The 13,752-nt window shown below is 48.0% G+C and overlaps 1 protein-coding gene across 9 annotated transcripts in view; it reads right to left on the minus strand.

Annotated features, from left to right (window-relative positions):
- Positions 1 to 13,752, minus strand: part of CDH12 (cadherin 12) — an 873,293-nt gene that overhangs the window by 13,768 nt on the left and 845,773 nt on the right. For all 9 annotated transcript variants that reach the window (XM_077353396.1, XM_077353395.1, XM_077353393.1 and 6 more), the window contains 2 exons: positions 3,400 to 3,536; positions 57 to 178 (listed from right to left, as the gene is read on the minus strand). In XM_077353396.1, the coding sequence (XP_077209511.1) occupies positions 57 to 178; positions 3,400 to 3,536 (259 nt within the window). The remainder of the gene's footprint in view (positions 1 to 56; positions 179 to 3,399; positions 3,537 to 13,752) is intronic.

Below are 13,752 nucleotides of genomic sequence, written 5' to 3' on the forward strand. Positions count from 1 at the left end.
ACGGTCCCTGATTCGGGCTCAAAAGGGAACAGCACACATGAAAAAGGAGCAGATACCTGTCCCGGCTTTGCGTTTTCACACACATGACTCTCGTAGGGCCCTGCAATTTCAGGAGGGAATTCGTTGACATCTAGGACACTTATGATGACATTGACCTTGCTGGTTAATAGCGGATTGCCTATTAAGAAAAAAAATTAAGAAGGAAGAAGTTAGGGAAAGCGGGTGGTCTATGAGCCCAAGCAACACCATATGTCTGCCATAAGGCAGAGGGTGAAAGACATAAGCGCCCATCTCTCCTGACACGTCTTTTTACTCACACAAGTAAGTGCCGATATGAAGGCTGGGTGAAGGACTTTGGCCATGCCTCAAGCGGGATACCCACACTTTCCAGCTCTGGCCCAACACAGTGCCTTGTGTCTCTTTGGTTTACCGACGGGTGCTGGGGATGGTGGGATCCAGTTGTGCTAAGCGGCTCTGCCTGACACACTCCCTTTCCCCAGGCATCAGTTCCCCAGCCACACTGTTTCCTTCAACAGACTGGCAATGGAAGGCTGGAGCCACAGATCGGGTGAACGCAGGGAACCTCGCCCTGACAACAGAGGCCAGCCTTGGAAGGCACGCTCTGTAGACAGTGGTGAATGTGTAGATGAATCATCTTCACCTACCCTGAATAGTCACTTAGAAACTGGAAGGAGTGGGCAAGGGAACTGCCACCCTGGGCAGGGGTAGCCAAAGCTGCTGAGCAAAGAATGCCACTCCATGCAACCCATACACCAAGTAGGCCAGCCCCTCTGGTCCCTGGAGCATGGGCTCTGTATGCGGTGAGATAAATGGATTATGTGCACAAACACCACTCCTCCCGGATGGACAATATCACACGTGGACCACAAAGCGTGACTAGGGTCCAGTGACCCATGCATTCATGGCCTGAAGGGGAACAGCCACTGCTTTTATGGGGTTGCCAGCTCTGGACAGGAGAATTCCTGGTGATTTAGCAGTGATGCCATGTAGAGGGGAATGTTAGTCTTGCTTCTGCCCATGTTCTCCAGTACTGATTAGTTGCAACTCTGGGAGAAATTAAGGTTCTCCTGGAGAGTTGCAGCCCTACGTTTTTATCATCTCATTACAACCAGGCCTAGGTTCCAGGAGTGTATGGCTATGACTCTGATTAAAGAATTCACTAAAATAAAATTAAACTACCAAAAATTCCCTACCCCTGGAATATATTTGTTTGATTTTAAACCAACCACTATACTCTGGACTTCCGTGCACTCTGAGCTGCCAGCAGAATGAAAGGCATATCAATATTTTAAATAAATGAATTCACAGTAGCATTATGTCTGCCGCAGTTACCAGACTTTGTTGAGGGGGAAAGAAAGATGTCTCTGTAGCTTCATTTCTGTTATGCGTTCTCTATCTTGATCCGTTTAAATTGGATGGCATTTATTCTGTTAGCCAAAAAGCCAACTTGATCCTCTGGAGACTTTGGAGGACCTTAAATCACTTCCAGCTAAAGTCAAAAGTCTTTATTAACATGGTCATAGGGTAGAGAGAACAGGGGTAAGTCTCATTGTTGATTTTAAATTGTGCTCCATCTCAAGCCACAGATGGTCTTTGGAATGCCCAAGGGATGAAGCCAGCCCAGCCGATGCAGTTGTGCACCTGTCCTTGACCTTCACCCAATTTTCCACACCAAAGTGGCTAAGTCCAAATGTGCTGGAGCTTCTGAGAGTTGATTGGAGCCCATCTGGTAAGCTTCACTGAGGCCAGAAATGGCAGGACAATTTTGAAACCCATCCATACTTGGAAGTGAGTAGTCAAGAGCTGAGAAGCTCATTGAAATTCATAAGGACATTTGGGTTTTGTATAACTACCAGAAGAGCCTGGTCAAACATCAGTCAGAACCATCCCAACAGAACCCAGGCCAATTCCCAGTTGCCAAAAGTCCTCTACAAACAGCGCAGAGTAGCCAGCAAAGCTGCTGCAAAGCTTCCAGCTCAGCCGGAGTGCCTTGCGGGAACCTTCATGGCTGTTGCAGCGAGCAGAAACATGGGGAACATTAAAGTGCTCTTGGTTTTGATACGGAGAAGCTGGTTCACTAATATTTATTCACATCATGCATACCCCACCTTTCTCCCCAAGGAGGGCCTGAAGGGGCTTCCAAACAGCTTTATCCTCACAATAAACCTGTGGCGGAGGACAGGAGCATGTGAAGGGCCCAGAGTCACCCATGAGCTTCCCTGGAGAAGGGGAGATCCCAATCTGTCCACAGGCTCCCGTTCTTTGGGCGGCATTTGCAAACCCCACATTTATGACCGACTCCGTTCACATTTAGAGTCAATGCATCCTGTTCATAGGAGACCTGCTGTGTTCACTTTCAAGGCAGAAACGCACAACTGCACAAATGTTTCCACAACATTCTCTGTGTAAATGTGGTTTGGGGAGAGTAACCTTAGACCCTGAATTCCTCCACGCTAACAAGTGCAGTCCGCCCACTGCACCAGTCTGCTGTAAGCAGGGTCCATTCCTCCCGTGGGTGTGAAGAGGACAACCTTCCACACACCACTGAATAACACCCTTTCAATCCACATTTGGTGCAACTGGATTTCACAGCACGAAATGGCACCATCCCCTTGCAAACACTGAGGGGGAAGGAAGAGATCAGGCTATCAATGGAGAATGGGGACTCTCCATTTTGCTTTAACTGCTCCTATGAATGCAAAGCCTTAGCAACGGAGGATCCACAGAGGAATTTTCTGCACACTTTCCTCCTCTGGCTACCATTTGCTCTGCACATTTCACCTGTCTGGCAACCGGAGGCCCTTCTGAGGACTCTAAAAAGGGAGGGATTGCTATAACGTAGCCGTGCGATGGCCCTGACCTTTTAAAAGACTACCCTCCAGACAGTATGCCTACACGCTTGAACTGCATTGTTCCCAAAAAGGTCCTAATGAAACACTTTGAGAAAGAGCAGAATGAGGATAGGAGAAACATAGAAAGTGGAGGGTTTATGGAAGGCTTTGTACGGAGGCCCTCCCATCCGGAAGCAAAAACATCTGTGCCCAAAGCAGCCAAACCAGGGGTAGTCAAACTGCGGCCCTCCAGATGTCCATGGACTACGATTCCCATGAGCCCCTGCCAGCAATCGCTGGCAGGGGCTCATGGGAATCGTAGTCCATGGACATCTGGAGGGCCACAGTTTGACTACCCCTGAGCCAAACATTTGTATGACTAGTTCCTGGATTGAATGCATTCCTGCCCTTTGTCCCGAGAAAGCAATGCACATGGCTTCAAAAATGGAGCCTAAAAAGGCAAACACAGTAGCATGTGAAATGAATAAAAGCTTCAGCGTTCTAAGAACTGCTTTCAGAACACAGTTCTTTTCCTGCTGGTACTTACTAATTTTGCTTGCGACGATTGAAAAATTGTACTGTGCCGTGCTCTCTCTGTCCAGCAATTCGTTGGTGGCAATAGTCCCTTCTGTCCCATCTATTGTGAAGAAGTTGTCCATATCGCTCTTCCAGTCTATGAAGTACCTGAGGAGGGAGAGGACAAGGGGGGAAGTGCAGGGCCTATTTATCATCATAAAAGCAGATGGTGTTTGCGTGGTCATTTGGCCTGTCCTGCTCACAGGTCCTTCCATCCCTGCTTTGTTATAAAGAGGCTACGATTGCTTCAGTGCAACGTCCCAAGTGACAGAAGGACGTCAGAAACATGGAACAGGGAATGTAATCAGGGCCAGCAAGGCAATTCAAACATATCCTGTGCTGTCATTCTAATGCCTTCTATCTAGGGGTATGTATGTATGTATGTATGTATGTATGTATGTATGTATGTATGTATGTATGTATGTATGTATGTATATGTAACTTTCAGGTTCAGGGGAATTGGTATTTCCCGATATTCCCTATAGGCTTTTGTGCTTCGGCCAGCTGGCCGACACGGGGCTTGAATGGCTGCCAAAGTGGCTGAAGCACACAAGCCTAAAATCCCAGTACAGACATGGTATGCAGATTTGGTAAATGTTTGGGAATGATGACTGTTTTTCAATGTTGTTGGGATTTTTTGAGCTTGACCATTTTGGATTGCTGAAAAATAGCAACAAACAAACAAATAAACCCCCCAGTGGAAGTAATATCCCTCAAATATCAATTAGGTAATTTTTTTTGGGGGGGGGTAATTGGCTTAGATTTGGCTCAGATTCACGGAATGCACACTCCTAATTCCATTTCCTTTTCCCAACAAGATCATCAAACAGATGAAGAGACCAGGAGCATCTGTCAGTGCTGCTCATGAATCTCCTTACTGCACACCTTTCCCCTGTTTTCTCACTTTGTGAGAAAAGAAGCCTTGGCTGACGAAACACTTTCATTTTCTGCCACAGAAACCCAATTCCTGGCTGCGATAACTTGTGAAATCTTCAAAAGCCGACACAGGCTGTGTTCAAACATTTCTGAAAACAAGCAGAGCAACTTCCACGGGTAAGGACCTGCTTTTTAAGTATTTATGAATGTGTGTCTACCTGTGATCTTAGGCTCCCAGTGTGGAACAGAACCATCTATGCCATTTTTGATGTGTGTCCGAAATAGATAGCAACTGAGGGATAAGTGTCTCAGATGGTCAGGGAGAAGGTTTCCAAATATGCAGCTTAAAAATCACTGAGGATTGGAAAAGCAGTGTGGGTAGGTACAAAGCAAACATCTCATTCAGGGATGTGCATTCATTAGCCATCAAAAGAAAAATGGAACTAGAAAAAGGTCCATTCGTATGACTTGTTTCAGTTATGGAAACAAAGGGGAAACACAGCATATGAACCAAATGTGTGTTCATTAGATTCATTTGCTTCTCCATTTTCTGCCCTCCACTTCCATTTGTATCAGGCTGGTAGTGGCCCAATTTGTGACCAAGATGCTCAGTCAGACAGGTGGTCCCCCAGCTGGTGGTCAGCAGAAGGAAGAGAAGCTCTTTCCCTCTCCCCCAGCTCCAGTACTTTGGATGGTGTTTCTGATGTATCCAATTGGTAGTTCCTTGGTGCCTCCTGGGGGGATGTGATCTTCTGGTTCTTGCCATCTAATGCCCTGCTACAAAGTCCATCTCTCTCTCTCTCTCTCTCTCTCTCTCTCTCTCTCTGCTGTCTGTGCCAGAAATGTCCTTCTGACATTTGCACTGGCCAAACCGGGCTGTCTGCTTGCAAGGGAATACGAATTGGCTGCCCAGCACAATGAAAAGGTATGGAGTCCAAACTAGATGAGATGCTGGAAGATCCATGATTCTATTTTCAGTGTGTTTTCCTGGAACCTGCTAAGCAGTATAGCGCAGTGGTCTCCAACCCCCGGTCCGGGGACCGGTGCCGGTCCGTGGCTCAGTCAGTACCGGGCCGCCGCTCCTCCTCGTCCTCCTCCCTGGCTGCTGCTCATCTCTGATGCTCTCCGGTGGCCGCCATGGCTGAGGCTCTCCTCGGCATGGCACTGCGCAGCTGCTGCTGGCAAGAGCCCCCAGTGGACGGCGGGAAGTCAGGGGCGCCAGCGGGAAAGCAAGTGGAGCAGGGCTCAGGCGGTGGCAGCGACGTCCCTCGGCAAAAGACTACCCCCCCCCCCCGGGCCTCAGTAAAATTGTCAAGCGTTGACCGGTCCCCAGTGATAAAAAGGTTGGGGACCACTGGTATAGTGGCTCAGTGAAAGAAGATGGTCATCTTCTTTGCATGCAGCAGATACGAAGGATTTGTTTGTTTGTTTATTTGAACATCTGCATCCTGCCTTTGCTCTTGGTTTAAGGTAGCTTACAATCATAATTATAGAAGTTCTTATATGCTGCTTTTCTCTACCCAAAGGAGTCTCAAAGCAGTTTACAGTCGCCTTCCCTTTCCTCTCCCCACAACAGACATCCTGAGATGAGGCTGGCGAGGCTGAGGGAGCCCTGAGATTACTGAAGAAGAAGAAAACTTGGTTCTTATATGCTGCGTTTCTCTACCCAAAGGAGGCTCAAAGCGCCTTCCCTTGCCTCTCCTCACAACAGACACCGTGTAAGAGAGGTGTGGCTGAGAGAGTCCTGATATTCCTGCTCGGTCAGAACAGCTTTATCAGTGCTGTGATGAGCCCAAGGTCACCCAGCTGGCTGCATGTGGAGGAGGAGCAGGGAATCAAACCCTGCTCGCCAGATTAGAAGACACCCCCCTTAACCAATGCATCCTTGCCTAAAACTAAACATAAAATAACCCCTCCCCCCTTAAAAGATTCATGCTGTCCCACCCAAAAATAGCCCTGGAAATGGACAGGCCTTGCAGAACCTCCTGAAGATCTCCAAGGAAGGAAGCCCCTCTCACCTCTTCTGGAAGCCCATTCCACGCAGCTATGATGGAAAAGGCCAAGGCTCTAGTCAGTGCCACATGGAACACCTTAAGTGATGGGGCAAGCTACAGAAGGCCACGGTTGGCACACAGGGACACGTGAAAGCAAACTCTCCTTCCAGTCTGTGGATTCCATGCCATGGAGAGGCAGCCCCTTGATTTGGACGCAGAAACAGAGCACTGTTTCAAATGTGCAACGTATCTTTCCGGAAGCTGACATTCTGGACCAGTTGCAGTTCCTGAGTTAGCTTCAGAGGCAGCTTCCCACAGAGCCTGTGGCAGGACTCCAGCTATGAGGTTACAGAAGCATGAGTCACCTTGGTCAGATCCAGCTGAGTGTAGGTGAGGAGAAAGCTGGTGAATCAGATGCAGCTCCAAGAACATGCTCCTTGCCTGCTATTCAGGTATCAACACCCCGAGCACTAGACCTGCTCTGACGATAACAGTGTTAGTCCATCCACGACAAGGGGATCCAGTCCCACTGAAACATCAGTCTTCCCAGCCAGCATTACCTCAGTACTGTCTGGACTCTCTTGGTGTCATGCTATAGTGCCTCTAATCTGGAGAACTTTCTGGAATTTGATTCCCCACTCTCCCACATGCAGCCAGCCGGCTGACCGTGGGACAGTCTCAGTTCTCCCTGAGCTCTCTCTGCCTCACCTCCCTCACAGGGTGTCTGTGGTGGGGAGAGGAAAGGGTAGGTGATCTTGAACCGCTTTAAGACTCCTTTGGGCAGTAAAAAGCAGGGTACAAAAACTCGGCTTCTTCATACACAAAATCAATCACCCTCAATACCAACTTCTTATTCAAATGGGTGGGTGAGAATTCATTAGTCAACTGCATCAAGGGCTGCTGAAGGATCTGACTGTAACAATGCGGAAGACTGTTTTCTGCCCAACTTGGAATAAGATTGTTTTCTGCCCCACCAGTACAACTAAAGCTGTGTCAGTACCTGGCCTGAAACCAGGGCCCAGTCTGCACACATAGGATAATGCACTTTGGCAGCTGGATTTTCCAGTGCAGAACAGGAAAATCTACTTCTAAAGTGCATTGAAAGTGCATTATCTATTGTGTGCAGACTAGGCCCAGGTTGAAACTGGCCAAGGGCTGCTATGTCACAGCCAATTCGTGGCATGGGGTGTTCCAGGCAAGAGGCACACTTGTTGGTGGTTGGGCATTACCTGCCTTGGCATTCCTTCATGGTCTCCCATCAAAACGGGGACTTATGTTCATATGTGGTGGGATTGCCCAGAAGTTAAAGAATTCTGGGGGGAAATCTTTAAAGAAACAGAAGAAATGTGTTGTAAACAAGAAGAATTGGTTAATTTTATGATTGTAGCTGCCAGAATAGAGCCTCTTGTGGCGCAGAGTGGTAAGGCAGCCGCCTGAAAGCTTTGCTCATGAGGTTGGGAGTTCAATCCCAGCAGCCGGCTCAAGGTTGACTCAGCCTTCCATCCTTCCGAGGTCGGTAAAATGAGTACCCAGCTTGCTGCTGGGGGGTAAACGGTCATGACTGGGGAAGGCACTGGCAAACCACCCCGTATTGAGTCTGCCATGAAAACGCTAGAGGGCGTCACCCCAAGGGTCAGACATGACTCAGTGCTTGCACAGGGGATACCTTTACCTTTACCTTTACCTTTAGCTGCCAGAATGGTTATTGCTAACAATTGGTTAACTGCTGATAATTTGGTGATAGATAAATGGTGGAGCAAACTAGAATCATAGAATCACAGAATCCTAGAGTTGGAAGGGGCCATACAGGCCATCTAGTCCAACCCCCTGCTCAACGCAGGATCAGCCCTAAGCATCCTAAAGCATCCAAGAAACTAAAGCAACTTATGATACTAGAAAAAATAACTTACGATATAAGTGGGTTAGAAAAGGTGAATTGGAGACTGGCTACCTCATCCCTAGCCCATGAAGATAATTTGAGCAGTAGCACCTTAATTGCCTCCTTCAAAAGCCTAGGAGATCTAATCAGCAAAACCCCTGCAAAAACAGCACAGCCATCAGCAGCAGGGTCAGACTTAGGTGCTATCAAGTCATGCACCCAGCCACCCACACCACCTTGGACATTGTGTGGGGCAAGAGTTTGGTGATGCAAGGGTGGCAGAGAACAGCTTTCCGAGAGCTCATTCCACCAGGCAGGGGCTGGGAACAACCAATCAGTTGGGCTCCAGGGACTATTATTTACCCCCACCTAGTTTGTCCGTTAAAAACCGCCGAGGAAGCATTTCAAGCTTAAAACAAACTTAAAAGTTGCTGAATTTCAGAAAGGGGGAGAGACTCCCAAAGAACATGTTAGTTGTTGAAGTGTCACAGGACTCTTATTGGGCTGATGCAAATTAAAACAGCTTTTTCTTTGGTGTTTGCATTTAATATATTCATAAGCAGCAGGAGAAACTGCTCTCAAGCTTCATTCACACAATAATTGTGATTCTCTTTCTTGACAGTTTGAATCTGAAACGCTTGATGCTGTCTTTTTCTTTATGAGGTGATTACTACTATTATGGGATGCAATTTGAACCCATTAAAACTGACATTAGCTTTGCGGTGGACCTCAATGGAGGGCTGATTACATGGGAGGCATAATCCCATCAGGCTTGGTGCTCATGACACACAAGGTCGAATCCTACGGAACGCTACTCAGAAGTGAGTAAATGGCATTTATTCCCAAGTAGATAGATGGGCAGCAGAGGCCGTCTTAAATCTCAGCAACTTCCTTTAAAGGCAGATAGCTAGTCAGAAAAGCACAGCATGTCATAAATCAGGATGGTGTGATGGACCCCCTTGTTTTATTTCCTTGCTGCGGGGAGCAGTTCACATCCTGAGCAGAATAGATCCACTGGGCAGTGCCAGACCCTGAGTAGCTGTAGACCAGGGGTAGTCAAACTGCGGCATTCGCTGGCAGGGGCTCATGGGAATTGTAGTCCATGGACATCTGGAGGGCCGCAGTTTGACTACCCCTGCTGTAGACAGATGCTGAGGGGGTGCTCCTTGTGTTCAGGAGCACAGTTTAGGGCAGAGTTGGCCAAAATGATGCCACCTGACTTGCATGACTGAACTAGGCCAGTTTTTAATGGGCTGGATCTTAACGGCAACTACCCTGTGAAAGCCGGGACGTGGAGACCGTTAGAGCTTTAGAGTAGGTGAGTCTGGGAGACGCCGGTTCAAATCCTGGGGAAGATCACACACTTGCTGGGGAAGATCACACACTTTCAGCCTCGCCTCCTTCACAGGCTCTTCTGTAGATAAGAAAGGAGAAGAAGACGGTCCCCACTATGGAGGCAGGTGGGGCACCAATAAAGAATAATATATCTGAAGATCGGGGGCAGATCAAAGGTAGGCTGGTGAATGAAGCAGGGAGAGCATATGGGGATTTCCAAGAGGATGAAGAGAGGTTAGGAAATGCCTAGAAATTTAAGGTAGGGCGGAATCCTTAGGGAAAGGGATCTGAGGAGGAAATAACCTCAGAAGGCTGGAATATACAAGATCTATAGTGTGCATGATTGAACAGGATGTGATGAATATCCTGCTGGGAACATTGGAAGAGATGTGGATTTAGCATAGTTAGAACAGGAATTTCATGATTTAAAAAAATCTCCTTCAGCATCCTGATTGGCTCAATTACTGCTCTTTTGAACACACTTCTTCCCTGCTCACCTCCAGAACAGAGTGAATGCATGAAAAATAACAGTTAGACAGTCAGTTAGGTCTATCTCCTCTCTATATACAAAGATTGTTTCTCTTCTTAATAAAACTATATTATTCTTTTAAGCAGCTGGTGCTCTTTGCGTAAACTCTGCCACAATATAATGCCACAAACTCCACCATCCAAAACAACCATTTCCTCCAGGTGAAATAGGGGTGCCAACCTACAGATGGGTGCTGGAGATCACCTGTACCTTTCCTGTATGGTGACTAAAGGCTGCCCCGCACTTGTCTGGTGGTGGGGCTAATCCCCGCTTCCAGATGATGTCGGTGCCGGCCCAGCCCTGACCCAAATCAGGCCCTCCATTGCCCCATGTGTGGGAATGTGGATTCTTCCCGCATTCCCTTCCTTGCCGCAGGCACCAATGGGGTCTATCTCAGGGCAGGCCTGTGTGGAAGGGGGAAGGCTCTTAGGCCTGGCTCCTCCCCTGCCTATGGCATCCCAGAAGAGACAGAAAATGACCCACTCAGCTCTGTGGCGCTTCCCACCAGCGTGGGGCATCTTTTTAATTTTCACAAAGGTGGGTTTGCCTTGTAGCACAATCCCACCTTCATGAAACTACTCCCCTACCCCTCCTCTGCTGTGAAGCGCGGCTGAACCTCTCCAGCCCATGTGGTGGCAGTAATCCGTGGCGGACCAGGTTCGGTGGGAAAAATCTTCCCCGTCTGCACTCGTGGAGAGGTGGGCAAACTGCTCCATCACAAAGAACCGGCAGCCCTAAAATTACAGCTGCTCTCCAGATGACAGTTTCCCTGGAGAGAATGTACGCTGTAGAGCAGGGGTAGTCAACCTGTGGTCCTCCAGATGTTCATGGACTACAATTCCCATGAGCCCCTGCCAGCAAACGCTGGCAGGGGCTCATGGGAATTGAAGTCCATGAACATCTGGAGGACCACAGGTTGACTGCCCCTGCTGTAGAGGGTGGGCTTCATGGCGTCATTCCCTGCTGAGGTGGCTGCCATCCCCAAATCTCACCCTTCCAAGTTTCCACCCTCAAGTCTCCAGGTATTTCACAAGCTTGAGCTGGCAACCATAAGGGAGACTGATCCCTGCAGTTGGGAGAAATGTTCGGATTCCAAGAGCTCTCCAGGGTGTAAACTGCACGGATCTTTTATTCAAACGCCAGGTCGATTCAGTCCCTGCCCTCTACACAGAATGCAATTACCATTTGGATTTGGGGCGATTTAAATTTTCCTTCTGCAGCAAGAAAGATTGATCCGGAGTGACCCTACCTTTATTGTGTGATATCTTAGAGTGCTTTTAATCCTGAATATATTATAAAATCACATTGTTTTGAATCGGGGCTCTCCTCTGTGGTAGAGGACCCGTGATTGGCCACAGGTGGTCATGTGACGAATTTGCCTTAAAGGAGAAGTCCCTAATTTCTCTCAACTTCTGTTGGTCCTGGATTTTTCCTCCCTCCTCTGCCTTTTTCGATCCTCTCCCCCCTCCCCTCCAAGAAAAGAAAGAGGCTCCCTGCCTGGCTCCTCTCCCCCCACCCTTCAAGCAAAGAAAGAAAGAGGCATGGCTCCCCCCCCCCCTTCTGAACTACCCTAACCATGTGCAGAACACTTTCCTCTTTCAATGGAGGGGGGGGGAGAGGAAGACCCGAGTTCAAAGTGATCTGGATTCAACAGGATTGACAATGGAATAAACAAAGTAAGTGCAGACTCTGCCCAGGACCCACATGGAGGCCAACAATCCTACAAGGAGTGAAGGAAGCAGTAAATAGGGAGAGACTGCAGGGAAAGAGGAAATAGCAGGAAAAGGGGAAGGAAGTCCTTGTGGGTTCCCACTCCAGTTCCATAAGCATGATAAAAACATGCAGTATTGTAAATGCAAACCCATTTTCAGTCACGGAGTTCAATTACAAGTTCTGGTTCTTGAGAAATTGCTGTTTTAAGATGCAGAGAGCATGGAGCAATGCATTTTACAAAGCTGTATTGCACTGACCATAAAGTCAAAGATCCAACTAGGATCATCCAGCGATGACCTTCAATGCTCAACTGTGCAGGACCATAAGAACGTAAGAGAAGCCATGTTAGGTCAAGACAATGGCCCATCCAGTGCAACAGTCTGTGTCACACAGTGGCCAAAACCCAGGGGCCATCAGGAGGTCCACCAGTGGGGCCGCAACTCCAGAAGCCCTCCCACTGTTGACCCCCCCCCCTGCACCAAGAATACGGAGCCTCATTGCCCCAGATGGAGTGTCCCATGGATACCTTATGGCCAACAGCCACTAAATGGCCACCAAGAGTGCCCATACCACGTAAATCCTATTGGGCTTTATGCTGAACTGAGGAAAACAATGAATCGTATGGCAGCAAACCAGCTGAAGTGGATAAAGTATGCCTGGCTGGCCCAAGCAAGTGTGAAGACTAAAGCGGGGTGTGGAGAATCCCCAACAAGCAGGTCAAGGAAATAGCATCTGCAAAACAACTGCTAATGTGTGTGATACCTTCTCTTACAAATGTGCAAAGTGATCTGTAATTGAAAAATAACCACCTTCCCCCTTCCCAGAATCCTTGGTGGTGATAGAAAAAAAAATTCAATGGTGGGCGAAGAATCAAGCTGTGAGTGCCTATTCAGATTTTTAAGGAATTGCTGCCTGACTGATCCTGCTGGAAGCTTCATCCCAACCACGTTTTGCATGATCGCTCTCACTACTTCTGGGGTCTCTGGAAGCCTGAAGAACGTTTCAGGGGTTTCTCAAGCGTAAAAAGGCATCACCGGGCTTTTGCTATCACCTCATTCAGGCTGCATCTCTCATTCCTAAGCCCACATGGAGGTGTACAGAAAAGGGGGGAAGAAGCCCTGAGAAGAATGCGGGTTCTCAGGGGTGGGGGCCTCGGGGGCACCATGATCTGGACGTGAAATACATTTTCCTATGAGTTGCCGAATGCAGAACATGGAAAGACGCTACATTCTAACAAGTCTGCTAGGTTCCTCCCACTTTAATGAGGACAGTTGTGCACAGAGAGACCTCCTCCTACGGTGGCCAGCTTCCAGGTCAGCCAATAAAGCCATGAGCTAGTGCCCTTTTCTTTACAGCACGCAACGGGCTGTGCTACCAGTATTTAGTTGAAATTCTTTTTAAAACAATGAAAAAGGATGGAGGTGAGAGGGACAGCTGCTGCCAGGGGATTGTGGCAGGGAATCTACAGGGAAATCTGCCATGGACCCCCCCCCTTGTTCCTCTGATACATAACAAGGTGCAATCGAGAAATCATGTACCTCTGTCTCCATGTGGGAACCACCTTCCTTGATTTCATGGCCTCTTTCTTCTGTTTGCCTCTCTGTTTCTAGGATCCTGAAAGCTTGGATCAACTCTTGGCTTCTTAGGAACTTCAGCTGATCCATTTCTATCCAAAAAAGCCCCAGTTTTTCAGTGCCTACGAGCAGGCATTTTCCACTGACTCTCTTTTTTACATATGTTATTTCTGCTGTCATTTAGCTATTATCTTCTGATCCCCACATGTCCAAGGCAACAGATTGGAAAGTCTTTTTTTTTTTTTGCTTGATAATAAAGGGTCATAAATTGCTGCCAATATACACCTTTTTGCTAATGTGAGCTGTTTTGGACTGCTTTGTTCTCTGGAGTTGTGCTGGCTGCCTCCCGCATTGTTTTGCAGATTACAGTTCTGTATAATAGGCCTTGTGATGGCTAAAATGGAGCCTGGAAAACATCTTGGAG

The sequence above is a fragment of the Paroedura picta genome, chromosome 9 (assembly GCF_049243985.1).
Source record: "Paroedura picta isolate Pp20150507F chromosome 9, Ppicta_v3.0, whole genome shotgun sequence".
Taxonomy (NCBI): domain Eukaryota; kingdom Metazoa; phylum Chordata; class Lepidosauria; order Squamata; family Gekkonidae; genus Paroedura; species Paroedura picta.